Genomic DNA, 22,498 nt, shown 5'->3' with positions numbered 1-22,498 from the left:
GGTGCCATATGCCCTGAGAAATTGAGTCATAAACATGGGGAAATTAGCTTGATTTCATCTGCCGCTGATAAATGCTCGGAAATGTGAGCCTGTGAGAAATGTTTGCTTCTGTGACATCAAGTGAAGGACGGCTCCCCTCAGACCCCCAACTTCCACCCCTCATTGAAAGGAATGGGAAAACCAGCTCGAGCTTTTGCAGCTCGAAATCAGTGATTTTTGTCGACCTTGATGGTGAATACATCAAAGTGGTGAACAGGTGTGTTTTGGGAGGGTCCATCATAACCAGTCATGGTGTTTATAAACTGGAAAGTTTTCCTATGGATAAAACTTTTGAGGGAGAAGTGGAAGTGTTTTGTGTACACACCTCACGGAAAGAGTGGAGAAAATACAGGTAACACAGCATGAGAAGAATTTGATGGGGGTGGTCTGAATACATAAACTAACCCAAATTGATGCGCTGGCCGCAGGTGCAGCACAATGACCTTCGGAAAACTAATGCCGCGTTCACACCGGGCGCGACGTGAGCGACAGCAGCGACAGGTTGCCATGTAATCCCTATGGAATGACGCATTTTGGCACCAAGTCACGCAGCGCGACGCGATGGACGTGAATGAAGCGATGCAAGTGAAGCAATTTTGAGCGATTGGCACGATATTGCGTCACATCACGTCGCAGTCGTTTGACTGAAGATGTCCTGTATCTGGTAGCAGCCTGTGAGCAGGACATGTCTCTTTTGTCCTTTATTTCACAATTATGACAGAGTTTTTGGAGCGAGCAGCAGCACCGCAGCAGCGGGAGTGGAGTTTCTTTTTCTTTTTCTTTTACATGCACACGCGAGCGAATCCTCAGTGGAGATTATTTTACTTATTAACTACACAGATGTATAATAAAACAAATGGTGACTGGTTTCTAAACACAATTATGACAGAGTTTTTTGGGAAAGAGCGAGGAGCAGCAAGCAGCGGAGTTTCTTCTTTTCTTTCTTACGTGCGCGAGCGAATCGTCAGTGGAGATTATTTTACTTATTAACTACACAGATGTATAATAAAGCAAATGGTGACTGGTTTCTAAACACAATTATGACAGAGTTTTTGAAGCAAGCAGCAGCCCCACACCTGCTGTGGGGCTGCAGGGGGAGCGGAGTTTCTTTCTTTTTTCTTTTTTACGTGCACGCGAGCGAATCGTCTGTGGAGAATATTTTATTATTTAACTACACAGATGTATAATAGAACAAATGGTGACTGGTTTCTAAACACAATTATGACAGAGCTTTTGGGGGAAGAGCGAGCTGCAGCCCCACAGCAGGCAGCAGAGTTTCTTTTTTTTTAATTGCTTACATGTGCGCGCGTGAACGGGACAGGAGGTCCTCAAACTGGGTCCCACAGAGGCGGAAGGACCACTGAAAGCAGCCGTCATCCAGACGCAGCTCCTGCAGCAAATAATGATACTCCCTGAATTGGGAACGTCTCATGACATTTGTCAGCTTTCCACAACAACTCGCTCCATGTGATCAAGGTCCGTCATGTTAACTTGACTGACAACCGGAGCCGGCAAGCGGAATGGAAGCTCCTCCTATTTGATGACACACCGGGGCGAATTTTTGCAGCAAAAGCAGAGCGACACACTGGGCGATGGTGGTGCGTCCGTCGCCACGCGACCCCCGCGAATTTGTAGCGTCTGATCGCGCCCGGTGTGAACACGGCATAAAAGTTGGCTCCAGACATTACAAAATGATTATAATCAATTATAATTATTGTATCAATTTATAATCATGGATAAAATGGCTATTAATATGTTGTGCATTTTCTGACACACTCTGGCTTATTTTACCTTTATATCGACTATATCGGCCCCCACAAATTAAAGACTTAGAAGAAATGATTCATAATGTGGTATATCATTTTTTTAAAGATAGCACTAACTGAAATGAGATATGCTCTGTAAAATAGGGCCCAGTATCTTAACCCTATCAAAAGAGTAATTTTGACTTTGAACTGGTGATAATCACATGAGTGTAACAGTGGTCAGAAGTTGCTATGCAGTGAGTAAACCTCTCTGGCTGATGCCAAAAAGGCATACCAGTGAGATGCTTCTCGTACCAGAGGTTGCGGGTTTTTGACTCGTGAGAAACAAACACAATCCAGGTTCCACTGGTGCTGTGACCTGGATGGAAGTATCATTTGGGGGCGGGAGAGTCAAACAGTAGCCAGCAGGTGATGTCCTGTGAGTAAACCTCCCTCCTTAACACCAAAAGACGCTCTTGTGAAAGATGCTACACCCCTTGGATTTTGACCTCTGTGATTGTGAGTTTGAGTGTACAACGCAGATTCCATAAACACAGGAACAGCGCTAACTTCATCACTGTGCAAATTAAACAAACACTGCTGTGTAGAAAATGATCCTTATTTTTGTCTTTGCTTTCTGCAAAAACGAGGAGTTGTCCAGGCCTACACAGTAAATTCTGCAGAGTAAAATATACTCTGCCAGGATAACATTTGGTCCCAGTCCAAACAGTCATGTCCGTCGTGTCAAATCACATCTTTCAACTCCAGTAAGAGTCATTCACAGCATGATAGAGTTGATTTTACCCTGCGATAGAGTATATTTAATTCTATTTGGACTGAGACCAAATGTCATCTTGGCAGAGTATATTTTAGTCAGCAAAATTTACTGTGTAGTGTCTTTGCACAGTACTGCAATCATCCAATCCAATCCAATCCACTTTATTTATATAGCAACAACAACAAAGACGTTCCAAAGTGCTGCACATACAATAGAATCACGATAGATAAAACCCCAAAAGTCAAGAAATAAATTAAAAATAAGAAAATTAACAATAAAAATAACTAAAATGTGCAAAATAAATACATACATACATACATACAGCATACAAAAGATAAAACCAATAAAATCTACCAAAATAAAAACAAAACCAATAAAACAGAGGACCACACAACTCACTCAGTGTTAAAAACCAGAGAATAAAAGTGGGTCTTCAGACGAGACTTAAAACACTCCACTGTGGGGGCTGTTCGGACATGGAGGGGCAGAGCGTTCCAAAGTCTGGGGCCAGCCACAGAGAAAACCCTGTCCCCCCTGGTTTTAGGTCTCGTCTTGGGTACCACAAGGTGGAAATGGCCCTCAGACCTCAGAGCACGCGCCGGAGAGTAAATTTGTATGAGGTCAGTGATGTATTGAGGTATCATAGTTGCTTTTGAAATCACAACTTCAAAAATAAATAAATAGAAAAAAAAATGTACATAGCAATTGCATTTCTTTTCTTTTCTTTCTTTCTTTTTTTTTTTTGCCCCATCATGCTCCTTCCCACCTGTTTGGTTCTGAACTCACTTGTTGGGTCTGAGTCCTCCGGAGTGCAAGTGGCCGTGGACAGTCTGCCACTTCCCCACCTTCACTCCCCTGGTCACCACGCTCTTCATGCTGTCACTGGGATAAGGAACCCCCCCATCATCCCCACGCCCTGTTGCTGCCCCCTTCTGCCCCCCCAACACTGCCCCACTGTGAGACAGCGAGGCAGGGCATGTCGATACCACAGTGGAGAGAGAGGGAACAGAGAGGGAGGAAAAAACAACAGCAGGCAGAGGAGAAAAAAAGACCACAGAGTGTGAGGAGGACAGACACACATGCACACAGGAAAACAGATTGAGTTTGGCTAAGGAGGTGAAGCAGATTAGTGGTGTGTGTGTGTGTGTGTGTGTGTGTGTGTGTGTGTGTGTGTGTGTGTGTGTGTGTGTGTGTGTGTGTGTGTGTGTGTGTGTGTGTGAGGGGGCAGGCCTAAATTTCCAGGACAAGTGACAGGCAGGCAGATGAAAAGGTCAGTCCAGTGTGAAGAAAGGCAGGAATGGGAGGGACAGCAGTGAGGAAGAGGAGAAGAATCTACAGGGAGCCTGTGGAGGGTGGAAAACCAGAAAGAAGTCACTCCTTCAAGCCTGGAGGAGTGACGTGTAGCCGCCAGCGTTCACGAGCAGTAACAGCACGTGGAAGCTGGTCATTTAGCTCTTCTTCTCTCATTCTTTTGGTCATTTGGATTCCCATTGTACGACTATAACAATCAGTTTAGTGGTGGAAATCTGAAGCAATACAGCAGACAAATTATTTGTACTGGAGAGCCTCATGAAGGAGTAATGACGCTTTTGGGATTTCACCTGAAGTGAGATTTGACTTTGTAGAAGCACAATTACAGCTGTCAAATCTATATCATAATTCTCTACGGCCCAAATCTATTAGTTAGTTAGTTAGTTAGTCCAGCAAAAACTCATAAAACACTCATGGTTAGATTGTCTTTTTTCCTGAAAATCTGTAAAATTACCTAAAGATGTGCAGTAAGAATTTTCATAGCAAAACTGAAACTAAATACAATTTTTAAGTGCATTATAAGTCCCACTGATCAAAATGTAAGCTCTCAGTCATCTTATGCTAACGTTAGCCCATTATGCTAGTTTTGATGCTAATAGCTATGCATATATGCTAAGCATGTATTTATTTTAACATGTATGTATGTATTTTAGGCACATTATAAATTCTGTTGCTCACAATGGAGGGATTCAATACTTGCTAACGCACTTAACACCAAGGTAGCACCAAGTCATTTAGACCACATAAATACTGTAAGTTTTAGCTAAAATAAAAAAAAAAAAGAGTGCTGCAATACAGTGACAGTATTTACCAATTATGAAATGGAACTAAATTAAATATATATAATTTAGAAGGACCTTGGAACATGTTTCACATTATTCTCAAGGTCGGTATGCAGGCAGTTAACTTCGAGGGGTGGTTTTTCCCGGTGAAAACACGCTCGGGCTGTATGGCTGTTCGATTGAAATCAGCCGGTTTTTTAATGTCTCTAATTTGCTTCTAACAGCCAGATAACAGCTCTCATTGCCTCCAACAGTGAGATTTATACACCAGGCTGATCTGAAATGAACCATTGTACATTAAATTGACTTTATTGATGAGTCTGACCCCTTTGAAAAGTGATCAAATTACATGTATTTGTATGGAGCTCTGCAATGTTTTCACAGAGAAAAACCGCCGCTCGAGGTTAAATGCCCGGATGATTGACTTGAGATTTTTCCAAATAACTGCTCAAAGGAAAGACTGAAATTATAACCAGAGTTATTGTCTGTGGTCATAACAAAGTATATTTTATGTATCAAGTCATATTTCATAAATACTATAACTAAAAAAACCTACAAAAAAGTTACCTATTGTTTCTTGGGAGAGTTTATGTATTTCATTAATTTAAAATTTAAAGTATATATTTTAAGTATTTTTATTTTGGGGAATATTGGCTCAATTATAGTGGATTTAATTTCAATTTCAATTTATTTTAATTTATATAGTGCCAAATCACAACAGAGTTGCCTCAAAGCACTTCACACAGGTAAGGTCTAACCTTACCAACCCCCAGAGGAACAGTGGTAAGGAAAAACTCCCTCTGAGGAAGAAACCTCAAGCAGACCAGACTCAAAGGGGTGACCCTCTGCTTGGGCCATGCTGCAAACATAAATTACAGAACAATTCACAGAACAATTCACGGACGAATATACAAGAAATGTTATTGGCGCACAGGACAGGAGGATCGCCAACACGAATACAACTCCCATCTCTGGATGGACCTGCACCTTAAACAGAGAGAAAAAACAGAATCAGTCATCAGAAAGACAAAAAATACTGTATAATTTGCCAGCATTAAACAACAAGAAAAACAGAGAAATACTAAGGTGATCGCCGGCCACTAGCCCTAAACTTCACTAAAAGACCCCAGAATTTAGGTAAAGTTGAGGCCGCAGCCCGCTCCAATTACTAATAAATTAATTAAAAGAGCAAAAAGCGTAACACAAAACTGTACCAGTATGCTAGCCATATGAAAGGGAAAATAAGTGCGTCTTAAGTCTGGACTTGAAAATCTCCACACAATCTGACTGTTTTATTGACACAGGGAAATCATTCCACAGAACAGGGGCATGATAAGAGAAAGCTCTGTGACCCGTAGACTTCTTATTCACCTTAGGGACACAAAGTAGTCCTGCACACTGAGAACGTAAAGCCCAGGCCGGTACGTAAGGTTTAATTAAGTCAGCTACGCAGGGAGGTGCCAGTCCATGAATAATTTTATAGATTAGTAGCAGAACCTTAAAATCTGATCTCACTGGGACAGGAAGCCAGTGAAGGGATACCAAAATGGGTGTAATGTGGTCGAACTTTCTGCTTCGTGTCAAAAGCCTGGCTGCAGCATTCTGAACCAATTGGAGACCCCTAATGCTAGACTGCGGTAAACCAGAAAATATTTACCCACTGGGTTTTGTGTTTGTTTGTTTACAATTTATTTAAAATGGAATCTGAAATATTTTAATTAGTCAATCTCTACTCTGTGACCAATGATTATCAACAGAAGTATGAAGGAAAATTTGAATTACAACCCCAATTCCAATTAAGTTGGGACGTTGTGTAGAATGTAAATAAAAACAGAATACAATGAACTGAAAATTCTCTTCATCCTTTATTCAATTGAATACACCACAAAGACAAGATATTTAATATTCAAACTGATAGACTTTTTTGTTTTTGTGCAAATATTTGCTCATTTTGAAATGGATGCCTGCAACGTATTTCAAAAAAGCTGGAATGGGGCAACAAAAGACTGGGAAAGTTGATGAATGCTCAAAGAACATATAATTGGAAGCAGGTTAGAGTCAAGATTGAGTATAAAAGGAGCATCCCCAAAAGGCTCAGCCAGTCACAAGCAAAGATGGGGCGAGGATCACCACTTTGTGAACAACTGTGTGAAAAAATAGTCCAACAGTTTAAGAACAATGTTTCTCAACATTCAATTGCAAGGAATTTAGGGATTCCATCATCTACAGTCCATAATATAATCAGAAGATTCAGAGAATCTGGAGAACTTTGTACACATAAGCAGCAAGGCCGAAAACCAACACTGAATGCCCGTGACCTTTGATCTCTCAGGCGGCACTGCATTAAAAACAGACATCATTGTGTAAAGGATCTTACCGCGTGGGCTCAGGAACACTTCAGAAAACCATTGTCAGTTAACACAGTTCGTCGCTACATCTACTAGTGCAAGTTAAAACTCTACCATGCAAAGCGAAAGCCATACATCAACAACATCCAGAAACGCCTTCTCTGGGCCCAAGCTCATTTGAAATAGACACACGCAAAGTCGAAAAGTGTGCTGTGGTCTGATGAGTCCATATTTCACATTGTTTTTGGAAATCATGGACGTTGTGTCCGCCGGACAAAAGAGGAAAAAGACCATCCAGATTGTTACCAGTGCAAAGTTCAAAAGCCAGCATCTGTGATGGTACCATCAATGCTGAAAGGTACATCCAGGTTTAGGAGCAACACATGCTACCAACCAAGCAACGCCTTTTTCAGGTACATCCCTGCTTATTTCAGCAAGACAATGCCAAGCCACATTCTGCACGTGTTACAACAGCATGGCTTCGTAGTAAAAGAGTGTGGGTACTAGACTGGCCTGCCTGCAGTCCAGACCTGTCAACTAACAACTGAAGTTGTATATCAAGCAAGAATGGGAAAGAATTCCACCTACAAAGCTTCAACAATTAGTGTCCTCAGTTCCCAAATGCTTATTGAGTGTTGTTAGAAGGAAAGGTGATGTAACACAGTGGTAAACATACCACTGTCCCAGCTTTTTTGAAACGTGTTGCAGGCATCCATTTCAAAATGAGCAAATATTTGCACAAAAACAATAAAGTTTATCAGTTTGAACATTAAATATCTTGTCTTTGTGGTGTATTCAACTGAATATAGGTTGAAGAGGATTTGCAAATCACTGTATTCTGTTTTATTTACATTTTACACAACGTCCCAAATTCACTGGAATTGGGGTTGTACAACATTTGTACAACGGGGTTTGAGGTTTCATAGGACTGCGACAACACTCTCCTTTTAAAGCTGCTTTTAGGTTTAAAATGTCACATCTACTTTGAAAGTAATGGTGATCAAAAATAAAAGCACAGTAGTGCCCTCTGGTGACATGACTACATTTCATTATTATGCATGGTGCTCATGCTCCAGGAGGTGCAAAATGTGAGGCACACATGACAGGCAGAGGAGTGTCACCTCAGAGGAGAACGGGGCACTACGCTTCCAAGTCCCTTTGAAAGCTGAATTTTGCCCATCTGACCTGACAATTCATGTGGATAAGTCATCAATCATCACTACAGGATAGCATTTTGTGAAGCAACAGTCACATCACGAGCCATCACCTCCTTCATGAAGCCCATTCACAAGGTGAAAGTCTTTATGAAATGCAAGGACATATAAATTAAAAAGGTGCTGTAAATCACCACAAGCACTTACAGGATTTTACTGCAGTCACATTTCAAGCTTGTTTTTGACCAAGTCATAAGAAATATAGCCACAGAATGTTTGACAGCTTTTCATCTCAAATATATCAGATGGTGAAAATAATGTGTAAGATAAGAGATGATAATTCACTGAAGTTGATGCATACATTTGAGAATGAAGCATTTCAGTTCACTATGCCCATTTTTTCTAAGATTATTATTACTAGGTTGATAAATGATACTGCTGAACCTTGAATTCAATATACCTTAAAATATGGTTATTGATCACAGAGGGCAGGTAAGCTGTTAGAGAAATGAGACCCAGCGTCATTACACAGACTGAAAGCTGCTGATCTCCAGAGAATCTGACACAAGAAATGATTTCCCTGCTGTCTGTCTGCTGTTGCTTTAAGAGCATATTAGAGTCAGAGGTCTATTTTTTATTATTAAAAATACTATAGGGGTGGGCAGTAATGTTGACAAAAATAACAAAAAGTAATGCCAAATATCCATTAAATTGGAAATCAATAATCATTTCAGGAAATCTGCAGCTTACATCAATACTGCAGCACTAAGGCTGTAATGATCATAGCTCCGTCTTTTTCCTGTTTTGGCTGAGCTGAGTCAACACACCTGTTAAATACTTTTCTAACAGATGAAACTAATGATAAAGTTATGTTCACATTAAGACACAACTTAACAGTCATGGAAACACGGTTAAACTGTGACTGTGTTGTTTGAGCCAGAGGACTCATGAACTCCAGGCGTGTTTAAATTTTAACAATCATTATTTAAACACAGGCAAGGCTTTGTTAAATGTAAAAATCTTTGTTTCATTAAGTTTTTCATAAAGATTTTAACACTGAAGGACCAGATTTTAAAAATAAAATAGTAAATTTTAAATTCTTTCTCAAATAAAGTAATTACTATTAAACGTGTTATGTAGTGCCAAACCAGTTTTTATCTACCTTTCACATTTTAATGTGGTTGACGTTTAATGTTAAAGGGAAATATTGGTGTACTGTGTTTTATTTTTGAGATACTAAGCAATAAAACATGGGGAATTTAGCATGATTTCATCTGGTGCTTGAAAAGCTCAGAATTTGTAGTCCTACAGGAATATTGATTTCTGTAATGTCACATGGGGTTCCTCCATTCAGCCAGTTTGACTTGTCCTTGCCAGCCTGGAAAAGTGCGAAGGTCTTACTTCATTGTGTGGGATTTAAAGCACTGAAAATGTTCCGTATGCAGGATTACGCCAATTTTAATGACAAAATAAACAAACAAACAAACCAACAATCAGGTTTATTTGTAGTTCAATATTGTTAAACTGTTTTTACTCACTTTTTTGGTCTATCACAACATTTTTTTCCAGCAAATACATTAACAGTAAAACAAACAGCAAACTAACAAAAGACGAGGCCACAAAGAGATAGAAAAAAAATTCTACAATAACAAAAGAAAAGGCATTCTTTAACATTAATTGTCTTCAAAAAATTCCTTACTATAGAGCGTGACAGTTTTAGGGCATTTGGGAAAGTCTATAAGCTTAATACTGCTTATATATTGTTCAAATTCCGGCAGAAGTCCGTGTGAATTCCATTTCAATACTCTACATTTATGAATATGTAATTTACCAAACAATATTAAAAAGCTAATAATGTATTCAATAATCTGTCCCACAACATTTTTTCCTACAGCGTCTGTGATGACGTCATATCATTCAAATAATTAGCAAATTACATGATGACGTCATTTAGCGACTTCTGGTGACTTTTAGGACAGCCAATAGCTACTTTTCATACTGAGGAGTTGGCAACACTGTGCCCGTAAAGCTGGCTGAGTGGACATAAGACATCAAATGAATGTCTGCCACAGACAGTGGGCACGTAAAGGATTGCATAAAGGCAACAAAAAAGACTGAATTTTCCACTAAAGAAATGCGATCATGTAGGTAAGTTGAGTCATTTAATTTTGTTAGCGGCGTTGCAGTTAAATGATGTTAAAGTGCCCCCTCATTAATTATTAACAAGAGCAATCGGAGATTTGTGAACTCCACCAAGGGTTGACAAGTACTCAAAATAAAAGATATGTGATTTACATCGTGACCTGGACTTTACCTGGTTTGGATTCCACAACACAATGCAATAATTTCATACTGATCTAACATGGTCCGACTGATCAAGATGTTGCAATCTGATATTTAATTCACAAGCTGAAACAAAACAGTGTCTCTGTGATCTTGGTTTTATATCGTGATGTCGTATCCGTGTAGTAGTTTTGGCGTAATCCTTAAAAGTCTACAAAGTGAAATCCTAATCTAGAATCTGGATCCGGATCCAGATCAACTCCAATCCGTTAAGTAATTTTCCTAATCCTCAAAATCCGACAAAGTGAAGCACACAAATTGAAATCCTGATCCAGAATCCGGATCACCTCCAAAATTTAATGGAGCCTTCGGCCTAATATCTATCTGTCAAAATCTGTGCAGTAGTTTTGATGTAATCCTGCGAACAGACAGACAGACACATAAATAAAGGACAATGATATTATTGCGTCCTTGGAGGACGTAATAATTCTAATCATCAGATACACTTTGCAGTGCAGTGGAAGCCAGAGTTGCACTCTGACAGTTTCATAGCCAAGAAATCTTCTTTGTTTAAGTGTTAAACCTGATTTGACTTCATGTCTATTTGGGGACGTGCCACTCTCTAATATGAATTTTAGGTATATATATATATATATATATATATATATATATATATATATATATATATATATATATATATATATATATATATATATATATATATATATATATATATATGTGTGTGTGTGTGTGTATAAAACACATATAAAATCCATTTCACCATTACAGAAGTCAAAGTGAGAAGAAAAAGGATGTGAGCGCAGGATATATTGGAAAAATGGCTTTATAGACAATAAATGACAAGCTTGAGGGTGTCAGAAAATGAATTTCTTGAGACAGAAGCCCTGCCAGAGTCTAAAGGCGGTTTCCAGAGATCAGCAGCCAGCCGTCATCTTCAGGCAGAGTTTTTAGACAGTAATCCAGATATCCACCACATTCAAAGCACAGTACTGCGTCCTTTCTCTGGGCAATTTAACACAAATTCGTCAACAGCTAGGTCTGTTAACGATGACCAGTTATTAGAAGCTTTATCAGACGGGATGTCTGCACTTGCAGCCCTCTGGTACGAACTTACGAGCACATTTTTCTTCTTTTTTTAAATGAGTGCCCAGAAAAAACAGTAATAGTACGTTATCTTCCAATGTGACAGAGAGAAGATGCAGTTCAAGTGCTACAATTTTAGCTTACTACACATCAGAGATTTGATGGGGATCAGAGAGAGAAGCCACGGATGGATGTAAACCACAGGTGGACACTGGCATCACACTGCAACCTGGTGTAACGGTCAACCCTCCTCAACAGCAAGCGGTAGTTTTAGTATCGCGGATAAGGAAAGGACAGGGAGATACACAGACCACAGAGAAGGCAGGTTAAAGCAGACGCGTGTCTTTTTGAAGACGGGGTCTACAAGGGTTGTCCGTCTCCATGGTTACACCCCATGGGAGAGAGGTGAGAGGTCAGCAGTCAGGAGTTAGTTGGAGTGGCAGGGCTGTAAGGAATGGGGGGCATCTGATTGTGCACCTCTGTGTTCATTAAGAGGTGACGAGTAATGGCCGGAGTAACCCGCTAAGCTAACGGGGCTGTGTTAGGGATGCTGTGTGTGCATGACATTTCCCACAATCACATTCCCCAAACACATTATGTGTAACCATTTGTGGCTCACGGTGTGCTCATAAGAGGTTGTTATTGCTGTTATTGCTAATGCTGATGGAAATCACATTATACAGCAATAAACACGCACTGTGCCTACAACAGTTTGAAGAAGTGACACAGGCTTTTTTTTTTTCAATGACCAGTGCCACCACATAAAAAGCTTTTGTCTTCAGGATAAGCATTATATCAGATCTGCCCAAATTTGTTCCTGGAGGCCACCTGCCCTACATATTTGCATGTCTACCTGCTCTTCTGGTGTTTCCCAGCAACTCATGACAGAGTTAATTAGCTCTGAGTGGAGCGTTGAAAAAACATGCAGGAACAGATGTGCATTGTATAAAAGCCCTGCATTATATAAAACGGGCACCTCGGGGTGGGGGGTGGGGGGAGCAGAGTTGCTGATCACATATTAAGTGGATCCTTGTCATTTGATTGGTGGCTTGTATGTCACGTGACATGCACTATTCATACTGTTCGCCATTGTGTTTCATTTACAATAGTTCTTTTTAGTGTGCAATGTTGGTGCTATATGAAATGTGCTATTGCACGCCCCGATCACCGCGCATGCTCACATTATTTAGCTAAACATGGCAGAGTTTGTTTTGGTGGCAGACAATGATTTGAAGGAGCTAACTGAAGCTGCTAATAATTGTAACACAAAAAAATAAATCCACCACGCCATAAGGATGAAGGATGAAGTTAGGATGAAAAGATGGACAAATTTCTGGCGCGATTTTTTCGCTAGAGTGAGGAACGCAGATGGAAGCCTGTACACGAAACGGCATCACAGACTACATTGTCAGAATTCTTTTTTGCAAGTTGACTGAGAACAACTTTGGACTCCAATTTAAAGTTCGTGTTGGACTCTTGAAGTCAAAGCACCAATGACGAACACCAAAATGTAAGTCCCTTTTCTGTTGTATAGAAATTAATAACACATCAAATGACAAGGATCTATTTTTGGTGCAATATAAAACAAATAACGAATGCTTTTTTCATCCTTTCAATGGTACAAATATTTCATGAGGTGAAAAATGGTACGTTCCATCTTTCACCATTGAACTCATCAGCATTCATTATTTGTATACTATTAAAACTAGTCCAAATTAATCCTTCTTTTTCAAATTATCCCATTTTATTGTTTTTCCTGTTTCAAGACAACCCCCTGTACCCCATTCTCCATGCACATTAGAAAGCGCATCTGGAGTAAACAAAACAACATGTGGATACATACTAGATCCACTGTTGCAACACTGCAGCAGACAAAAGCAAAGAAAAATGTTATTTCCCAGTAATTCTTTAATTTTATAGCAAAGCTGCAATATAACTGGATAAAAGTGTAGCTTTTATTTCACATTAAACATTTAGTAAGCTGCCTAAAGGGCGTTTACACACTGACAAGGTGGCGAAGAATTTAACTGAGATCCATTTAACGATGTGAGAATTTATCACAAAAACATAAAAAAGATTATTACTGTAATAATCGCAGTCTGTTTATCCTTCTTCTTGTTCTGCTGTTCGTTTGACTCAAAAGGGTTATGGTATGCACTTCACATTTATAAAAAGTTATCTACATATGACTTAAAGCTATCAAAACTCTTGCTGAGCCATTCCTCTAAACTAATGTTATTACTTCTGCACGTTGGCAGCATCTAAAATGCTGGCCCAGAGTGAAAACAGTTTTCAGAATGTTAGTCTAGCACCCCATGGTGTCTCTTATGGGAGGATAAAATGTTCTTTTGGCTTCTGATTTTTTGCTCAGGGTCACCACAGGAGACCCAACACAGGTCGCACACTGATTTGACACACGTTTTATGTGAGATACCCCTCCTGGCTCAACTCCAGATGTACATGGAGAATGGGGCATGGGTGGCCTTGAACAAGTGACCCAACGCTTGCACCACCATGCTGCTCTAGAGGGTGGCACATTGTAACATGTTGTGGTTCAACTCCAGTCCCAGGGAGAAGTAAGTCCTATATTGTTCCTGAGGCTTGTTGGTGCCAGTGCTTCTCCCCAGATTGCAAAGTGTGAAGTGGATAAGAGTTGACAACTTCTCCTTGAAAACATGCCAGTCCAATGAAGGTTACTTCCAATCGAACTCAGGCCTACAATTGATTCCACGTCTACATATTGGTAGCCCAACTAATTATCACCCTGATCTATCTGCTCTGCATATCATCATCTGACTGTAGCAGTAAATTCAAGCAGCCTTGGGTAAAATGTGTCAAATGAGTAGTAACTTTGGGACAGGCAGGTGAGAAGTATCACTTTCATTGTGAGGGAGCACCAGCTGACCACTGACAGCATGAGGACTGCTGGATGATCCCTGTCTGTGACATAACCGCCTGCATGGACTTCTTATCAAATACATATTCTTTTGTTATTATGTCATGTTGTTTTGAATTCCTGTTTTCTGTTTCTTCACCTTTGCAAAGCTCTGTAAAAGCCTTGTAACTGTTAGAATGACCTAAGCAGTGGGTCACCCATTTGAGTCTGGTCAATACCGATGCATTGGCTAAATAGCTAAATAGTTTCTTTGCGTTGGCCTGAGGTGACACAGACGCGCAGCAGCACAGAAGTAAAAACAAGCCCTCAGTTACAACCTGTGCAGAAGCTCTTTGTTTAGTTTTTTTTAAGCATTTTTTCTAATCTGCATGGAGGATATTGCTTTTCTCAGTTATCACATTGTCAAGAGGCATTACATAAGAGCACTGGAGTCATTACCCCCTGACAGACTATTTGTGCTGCACCCCCCCCCCCCCCAATTCAATTTTAGTTGGACACCCCTACAGGGATGATGTGATGAACCGAGGAATGAAATAGCAAGGGAAACAAGTGGAACAGAACAAAGTGACTGTGCCCCTGCCTCATTACAGCCCTGCACAGGGGGAAGTCTCTTACCGGCCTTGGACCAAGACTCACTTGAGTGTAAGGCGAGGATCTCCATATGGGGCATAAGGAGAAATGTTTAGTACGAACTCCTTGGGCGGATAGGAGCTCCACCTCTGCTGCACTGTGCTGTTGTCATTGTTATTCCAAAAGTCTCTGTCTAGATCGCTGTGGCCAAAGAGAGAGACAGGTCAGAGCAACACAACCAGGGACAGGCGTGGAACCAAGCAACCATTCCCTACAGGGGTGGGGGGCGGGGGGAGACCAGAGAGGCATTCCTTCAGTTGGACATGAGGCGTGGTTTGTGGAAGAAGGTTGATCTACAGCTGAAGTGGGGCTTTGAAGCAAAGGAAGCCCAGATTAATGTCTATTTTTCTCCCTGAAGTTGACAAATCATTTCAAATCAAAAAGGGGACCAGCCTGGTGGGGGGGGGGCATTCACAAAAGCTATTCATAAAGCAATGCTGCAGCATAAACACTTAAAGACAGAGAGAGAAAAATACACAGCAAGAAAATAGGAAGTCATAATCCAATGAATACATACAGCATACGAGTGCATTCTGTTCATCTAGCACAGCACCACCAATGAAACACATTTGAGTAAACATCAAGAGGGCTGGCGCCCATTCCCGGTGCGAGCAGTAGGAGAGCATGAGAGCATGAAACATAAGGCAGAGATAAATCGCACACAGTCAAAGTGGAGGAGGAAAAGGTGAGCCGAATCACTGATGTCATACAAGTCACACAGCAGTGGTCAGAGCTGCAGCACAGAGACCGAGCAGGAGAGAAAAGCCAGTGCACAGAGAGGATCTGAAGCTGAAATGACATACAGAGCACACCGATGCCGCTGGAGCCAGTGAGAAAGAAAATGCAAAAAAATTAAACAGACTGAGGGAACCGAGAAAGAATACAATCACATGACCCATCCTGAGTGCTTAAACAGTCTGCACTGAAAAATCAAAAGTAAAACCACAAAAAACACACACACACAATCCTAAAAAGGTGAGACAACAGCAGGCTACAGAAGAGAAGTGGTGTTGAGCAGGTTAACAGAGGCATTTTGTGAAATAAAGCACATACTTAGCATTACAAAGCTGACATTTTCTGCCAATGGCCTACAGACTTGTTTCATCAGGAAGAGAAAATATTTTAATCTGACTGAGCCTCGCAGGAAATGTCAGATCAAAATCCCTGTAACTGAATAATCCAATGATTTCACAAGTAAATAACCCTCATTTTCTTCACAACACATACACCGCCACCCCCACCACCCCCACCACCGCCACAATCACCATCCCTTTCCCTGAAAATGTACCGAATTGTTCCAAATATAAAGTGGCTGATTATCAAATAGTCCCCACCCACCTTTTTTTCTATGACAATGCTTTTATTTGAAAATGATGCTAATAAATACAATAAAAGCACATTTTGTCAGCACCAACTCACTTCTTTTTTCAACCACATACTGACACTGACACTAACACTGCTTTTAGAACCATGATCAACTTTTCTAACTGTTAGCATTTTTAATATGGTCTTTTTTGGGTTTGCCATCTTCTAACATTACATTCTGCCACAATGTATTTCTTGGCTGTTTGACAATTGTTTGATGACTCTACTACATTTAGACCATGAGCTTAAAGTTTACATCAGAACTTCTCCTCACTTGCTGGTTAACTTACCTGACCTTTGAGGTGCTGTCTTTTCAGTATGATCACTGTGTCTCTCCAACATGTAGCACTATAAGCTAGTTAGAAGGTTGGGTTACTTCAGTCCTAAGAGGCACATTCTTGTCACAGGTATTTGCTGTTGCCTACTGTTGCGGACATACGAGGTCTGTTAGAAAACTATCCGACCTTTTTATTTTTTGCAAAAACCATATGGATTAGAATCACGTGTGATTGCATCAGCCAAGCTTGAACCTTCGTGCGCATGCGTGAGTTTTTTCACGCCTGTCGGTTGCGTCATTCGCCTGTGAGCAGGCTTTGTGTGAGCAGTGGTCCACCCCCCTTGTCGGATTTTTATTGCGAGTAAAATGTCTGAACGATTTGGAGCTTTGCTGCATCAAATTTTTCCAGAAACTGTGAGAGACAGCCAGGTGGACACCATTCGGAAAATTCAGATGGCTTTCAGGGACGATTTTATTAGGATCACACAGATTAAGGAGTGTTACAGCCGGTTTAAAGACCGCCCACAGTGGCTGAGAGCGTGCCGCGCTCCGAGCGGCAATCGACATGCTGAAACGACCAGATCATTTCCAAAGTGAAGGCTGTATTGATCCGGGACGTTGTCTGACTACCACAGAAATGGCAGAAGACGTGGACATCAGCACTTTTTTGGCACATTCCACTGTTACAGGAGTTTTTGTCATGGAAAGAGGAGCGGAGGAATGCGCCACAGAGCCGCGAATGGCGCGGGACAAAAGCACCTCCGTGTTGGTCTCACAGGATGGCTTTCAGACAGCTTTCAGTGGCTTTTCAGTCGTGTGACTATCCGAGAAATTGTGGATGAGCTGGACATGCCAGAACATGTCCTGTGAGGCTTCATCACAGCGTTGCTTTGCGCCATGCGGCTCCGTCCCGATGCGCGAATTCCTCCGCACGTCTGTCTCAATGTGCCGAAAAAGTGCTGATGTCCACGTCTTCTGCAATTTCTCTGGCAGTCAGACGATGTCCCGGATCAACACAGCGTTCAGTTTGGAAATGAACAGCACATTCCACTGTTACAGGAGTTTTTGTCATGGAAAGAGGAGTGGAGGAATTTGCGCGTCGGGACGGAGCTGCACGGTGCAAAGCAACGCCGTGATGAAGCCTCACAGGACATGTTCTGGCATGTCCAGCTCATTCACAATTTCTCGGATAGTCACACGACTGAAAAGCCACCGAAAGCCATCTGAAAGCCATCCTGTGAGACCAACACGGAGGTGCTTTTGTCCCACGCCATTCGCGGCTCTGTGGTGCATTCCTCCGCTCCTCTTTCCATGACAAAAACTCCTGTAACAGTGGAATGTGACGAAAAAGTACTGATGTCCACGTCTCCTGCCATTTTTGTGTAAGTCAGACGACGTCCCGGATCAACACAGCCTTCACTTTGGAAATGATCTGGTCGTTTCAGCCTGTCGATCGCCGCTTGGAGTGCGCCGCGCTCTCAGCCGCTGTGGGCGGTCTTTAAACTGGCTGGAGCACTCCTTAATCTGTGTAATCCCTATAAAATCGTCCCTGAAAGCCATCCGAATTTTCCGAAAGGTGTCCACCTGGCTGTCTCTCACAGTTTCTGGAAAAATTTGATGCAGCAAAGCTCCAAATCGTTCAGACATTTTGCTCGCAATAAAAATCTGACGATGGGGGTGGACCACTGCTCACAGAAAGCCTGCTCACAGGCGAATGACACAACCGACAGGCATGAAAAAACTCACGCATGCGCACGAAGGTTCAAGCTTGGCTGATGCAATCACACGTGATTCAAATCCATATGGTTTTTGCAAAAAATAAAAAGGTCGGATAGTTTTCTAACAGACCTCGTATATAACAGTCTACACCCTGAATACCAGATGGCCCCACTATATTTTCAGTGCATTTCCAAGAAAAAAAAAAAGATTATATTCGGAACATTACAGTATTTTATGCAGTATAGAGTCCATTTCTATCTTACAATATGTTGATAAGTGCATGAGAAAACTCTTCCTGACAAAATCCTCACAGGTAATATAATGCAGATTTTAAACTACACCCTAGCCATAACTTACACTTCACAAGATAAACAGCAGTGCTAATTCTTTCTTTGTGTCTGCTGTTGTACATCTAGAGACTCAACACTGAACCAAATGGAGTTCATTATCACCAAAATGTTCAACCCCAAACAGACACTTACTTGATGGCTTTCTTCTCCCCTCGCCCACGTGTCAAGTCTGAAGTGTCTGCTGTTTCCACTCCTGGTTTATTCCTCTTCCCCTTAAGCCAAACAGAGGGAGTGGTGAGAGAAAAATGGGAGAAACAAAAGGTTAGTTTAAATTTGCCCTTTGAAGCTGTGTTTTACTAAAATAATTCCAAGTGCACATGCCTCTCCTGTTATCTCAGGAACCTTTTGCCATTAGCTCTATACCTGACGTTCTCCTGAATACGCTCATCAAAGCCAAATCAAATCTGTTTATGGATCCATTCCTCAGTATGACTGTCATTTCCACCACTATGAAATCTACATGATGAATGCCTCTTTAAGATAATCCACTGGGTAGTGGAAGGGAAACCTGATGGATGTCCTACGCCAGTCTGATTTCAATTAGCTGGAGCATGACCTGGAAATAGTGACAATTTGAACACTTTAAAAATAAATGGTGTGGTGACACATTCTACTGGAAAAGCTCATTCTAGTTCAAGGTGTTTCACATATATTACAACACAAATTATCTATATGCCGCTTACAAGTGGGGTAGATGAGGGTCTATTCTAAAGCTCTCTTCCCTCTCAAATACAACACATGCTCCCTGAAAGTGGTACACGCTGAAGATAGATCAGGAGACTCCAACACCAGAAAATGAGTGAGAGTAAAAGACTCTGAGCTTTGCTCATACAAATGGAACAACAGAGGGTTGAAGGATGATTTCTGTGGCTGGATTGCTTTTTCCAATGCTCATGGGGACGATGTGGTGGAAGTTGAGCTACAGTTGGTTTCTGTCAACTGTCTGCTCCACTCTTGGTTAATTAATTTCATCAGGTGTGATTGAGCAATACAACCAACTGTGCACACCTGATGTGGATAAACAGGTGTAGGATGAGCAGGGGGAGATAGAAAATATGTACAATGAGAGTCCTCCTTGATCGGGACTAATGCTGCACTCCAAAATAGGAAATTTGAATTTTCACTTCCAGCTCCCAGACACTAAATGCAAAGAAGAAAACAGCCAAATGAGTGTTCTCACTGTTAGTCATCAGTACTTTAAGTTAATTTTCCTCATATTATTAACACTGGGCTCATTAATTACCTTAACTCTATACAAAGGCAATGCTTGTGATAAAGGTGCTCTAAATCTGATTTTACACATTAATATAGCAGCCAACAACTATTTTCTATGTGAAGATTTAGTGATGTAATGGTATCCTGTACAGAGAATGAAGTAACACTCCCTCTGTGCTCATCTTGTTTGTCAATTCATTCATTTTCTATACCCACTTACAGTGGTGGGCACAACTAACTGAAAAGTTACCTTTGATAACCACTAATCCGCTAACTAAAAAGTTAAATTTTATAATGCTAAACCGATAAACTGCTAAAAAAAAGTTAGCAGAAGTTACAGCTAACCGCTAACTTTTAGTATTGATTCGACACACTGTCTGCAACTGATAAACCAGTTTCGACTTTTAGCGCCACAGGAGAAATCTGACCCCAAGGTGTTCCCAAGCCAGCCGAGAGATGTAATCCTTCCAGCGTGTCCTGTGTCTTCCCCGGGGCCTCCTCCCAATGGGACGTGCCTGGAACACCTCTCCAGCGAGGCGTGCAGGGGGCATCCGAAAAATATGCCAAAGGCAACTCAACTGACTCCTTTCGACATGGAGGAACAGCGGCTCGACTCCAAGCCCCTCCCGAGTGACCGAGCTCCTCACCCTATCTCTAAGGGAGCACCCAGCCACCCTGCGGAGGAAACTCATCTCGGCCGCTTGTACCCGCGATCTCGTTCTTTCGGTCATGACCCAAATCTCATGACCATAGGTGAGCATCGGAACGTAGATTGATCGGTAAATCGAGAGCTTTGCCCCCCTACTCAGCTCTCTCTTCACCACGATGGTCCAATACAGCGACCTCATCACTGCAGACGCTGCACAGATCCGTCTATCGATCTCACGCTCCATCCGTCCCTCACTCGTGAACAAGACCCCGAGATACTTAAACTCCTCCACTTGAGGCAAGGACACTCCACCGACCTGAAGAGGGCAAAGCACCTTTTTCCGGTCGAGAACCATGGCCTTGGATTTGGAGGTGCTGATTTTCATCCCGGACACCTCACACTCGGCTGCAAACCACCCCAGTGCACGCTGAAGGTCCTGATTTGACGAAGCCAACAGAACCACATCGTCCGCAAACAGCAGAGACGAGATTCTGTGGTTCCCAAACCAGACCCCCCTCTACACCCTGGCTGCGCCTAGAAATTCTGTCCATAAAAATAATGAACAGAACCGGTGACAAAGGGCAGCTCTGGCGGAGGCCAACGTGCACTGGAAACAGGTTTGACTTACTACCGGCAATGCGAACCAAGCTCCTGCTGCGGTCGTACAGGGACCGGATAGCCCTTGGCAAAGGATCCCGGACCCCGTACTCCCGGAGCACTCCCCACAGGGTGCCCCGAGGGACACGGTCGAACGCCTTCTCCAGATCCACAAAACACATGTGGACTGGTTGGGCGAACTCCCATGAACCCTCGAGCACCCGATGGAGCGTGTAGAGCTGGTCCAGTGTGCTGCGAATACACATCTGTTTGTAAAAATTAACACACAAGTTACAAATCGGACATTTGTGTTTGTGGATCACAAAACACACGTGCAAATCAAGGACTACTTGTAGACCACACTGTGCATTTGCAGGTATTAATGAGACAAATTTGACTCCATAAATAAGTTTCTTTTCACTTAAAAAGTAAAGGTTTTCATGCAAACACTGTCTTTTAAAGCAGACACACTGTCGATCATAATGCATTGCAGCAATGCATTATGGGAGTTTGGGGTTTGTTTGTTTTGATTATTATTATTAATATGCATATGTTGTGGACATGAAAGAGTGAAGCTCGTCAGCATGTCACCATGTTATGTAGGTTCTTCAGACTTTATTTTTAGTAAATGCTTCAGGGAAACATTAGCATGGTAAAAACCTTTCAACGGAGCCTCCCCCCCCCCCCAGACTCCCTGCCTTTTTAAGCATTTTTCTTTATTTGCCTCTCGCATGCCTGGAAAAGCGCTTCACCATTTAACCATGTCATTTAGGTCCTTCAGACTTTATTTTGAGTAAATGCTTCAAGGGAGCATTAGTATGGCAAAAACCATTCAGCTTCTGCCCCCCCGACTCCCCATCTTTTTAAGCATTTTCCTTATTTTGCATTTTAGCTTCTGGAGGAGCTCTGCCCCCCATAGTCCCCACCTTTTAAAGCATTTTTCTTTTTTGCTTTTCAGTTGACCCCATAAATACAGCCCTGTTAATCCCCTGCCGCTTTAAGCATTTTTTAATGTAGATGTAAATTAATATTCAAAGTTTCCAGCTAGTTAACAATAGGGCTGTACAATATGGCCAAATTATCGTATCTCAATATTGTCAGATAAATTGTCATGTAAATGTCACTTATATACATTCTGTAAATATTCTTGAGCCGCTAGGTGGGTAGGGAGAGTTCCTATGGGATAAAAAGCTTTTCAACCTGCCATCCCTGGTTCTCAAGACCAGGCACCTACTCTCTCTCTCTTTTTTTTAAAA

At 41.7% G+C, this 22,498-nt stretch overlaps 1 protein-coding gene across 3 annotated transcripts in view; it reads right to left on the bottom strand.

Moving 5' to 3' along the window:
- syt7a (synaptotagmin VIIa) overlaps nt 1-22,498 on the bottom strand; it is a 325,957-nt gene that overhangs the window by 80,159 nt on the left and 223,300 nt on the right. The window contains exons 3-4 of one of the 3 annotated variants that reach the window (XM_034176363.1): nt 18,914-18,993; nt 15,077-15,211 (exon numbers count right to left, since the gene is read on the bottom strand). In XM_034176363.1, coding sequence (XP_034032254.1) covers nt 15,077-15,211; nt 18,914-18,993 — 215 coding nt within the window. Of the gene's footprint in view, nt 1-3,348; nt 3,461-15,076; nt 15,212-18,913; nt 18,994-22,498 lie in introns of those variants that run through there. The other 2 variants (XM_034176362.1, XM_034176361.1) reach the window with 2 other exon arrangements.

This window comes from Thalassophryne amazonica, chromosome 8 (genome assembly GCF_902500255.1).
Source record: "Thalassophryne amazonica chromosome 8, fThaAma1.1, whole genome shotgun sequence".
NCBI classification, from domain to species: domain Eukaryota; kingdom Metazoa; phylum Chordata; class Actinopteri; order Batrachoidiformes; family Batrachoididae; genus Thalassophryne; species Thalassophryne amazonica.
Note: the sequence above shows the minus strand (reverse complement) of the source record. Positions and strands in the feature narration are given on the sequence as shown.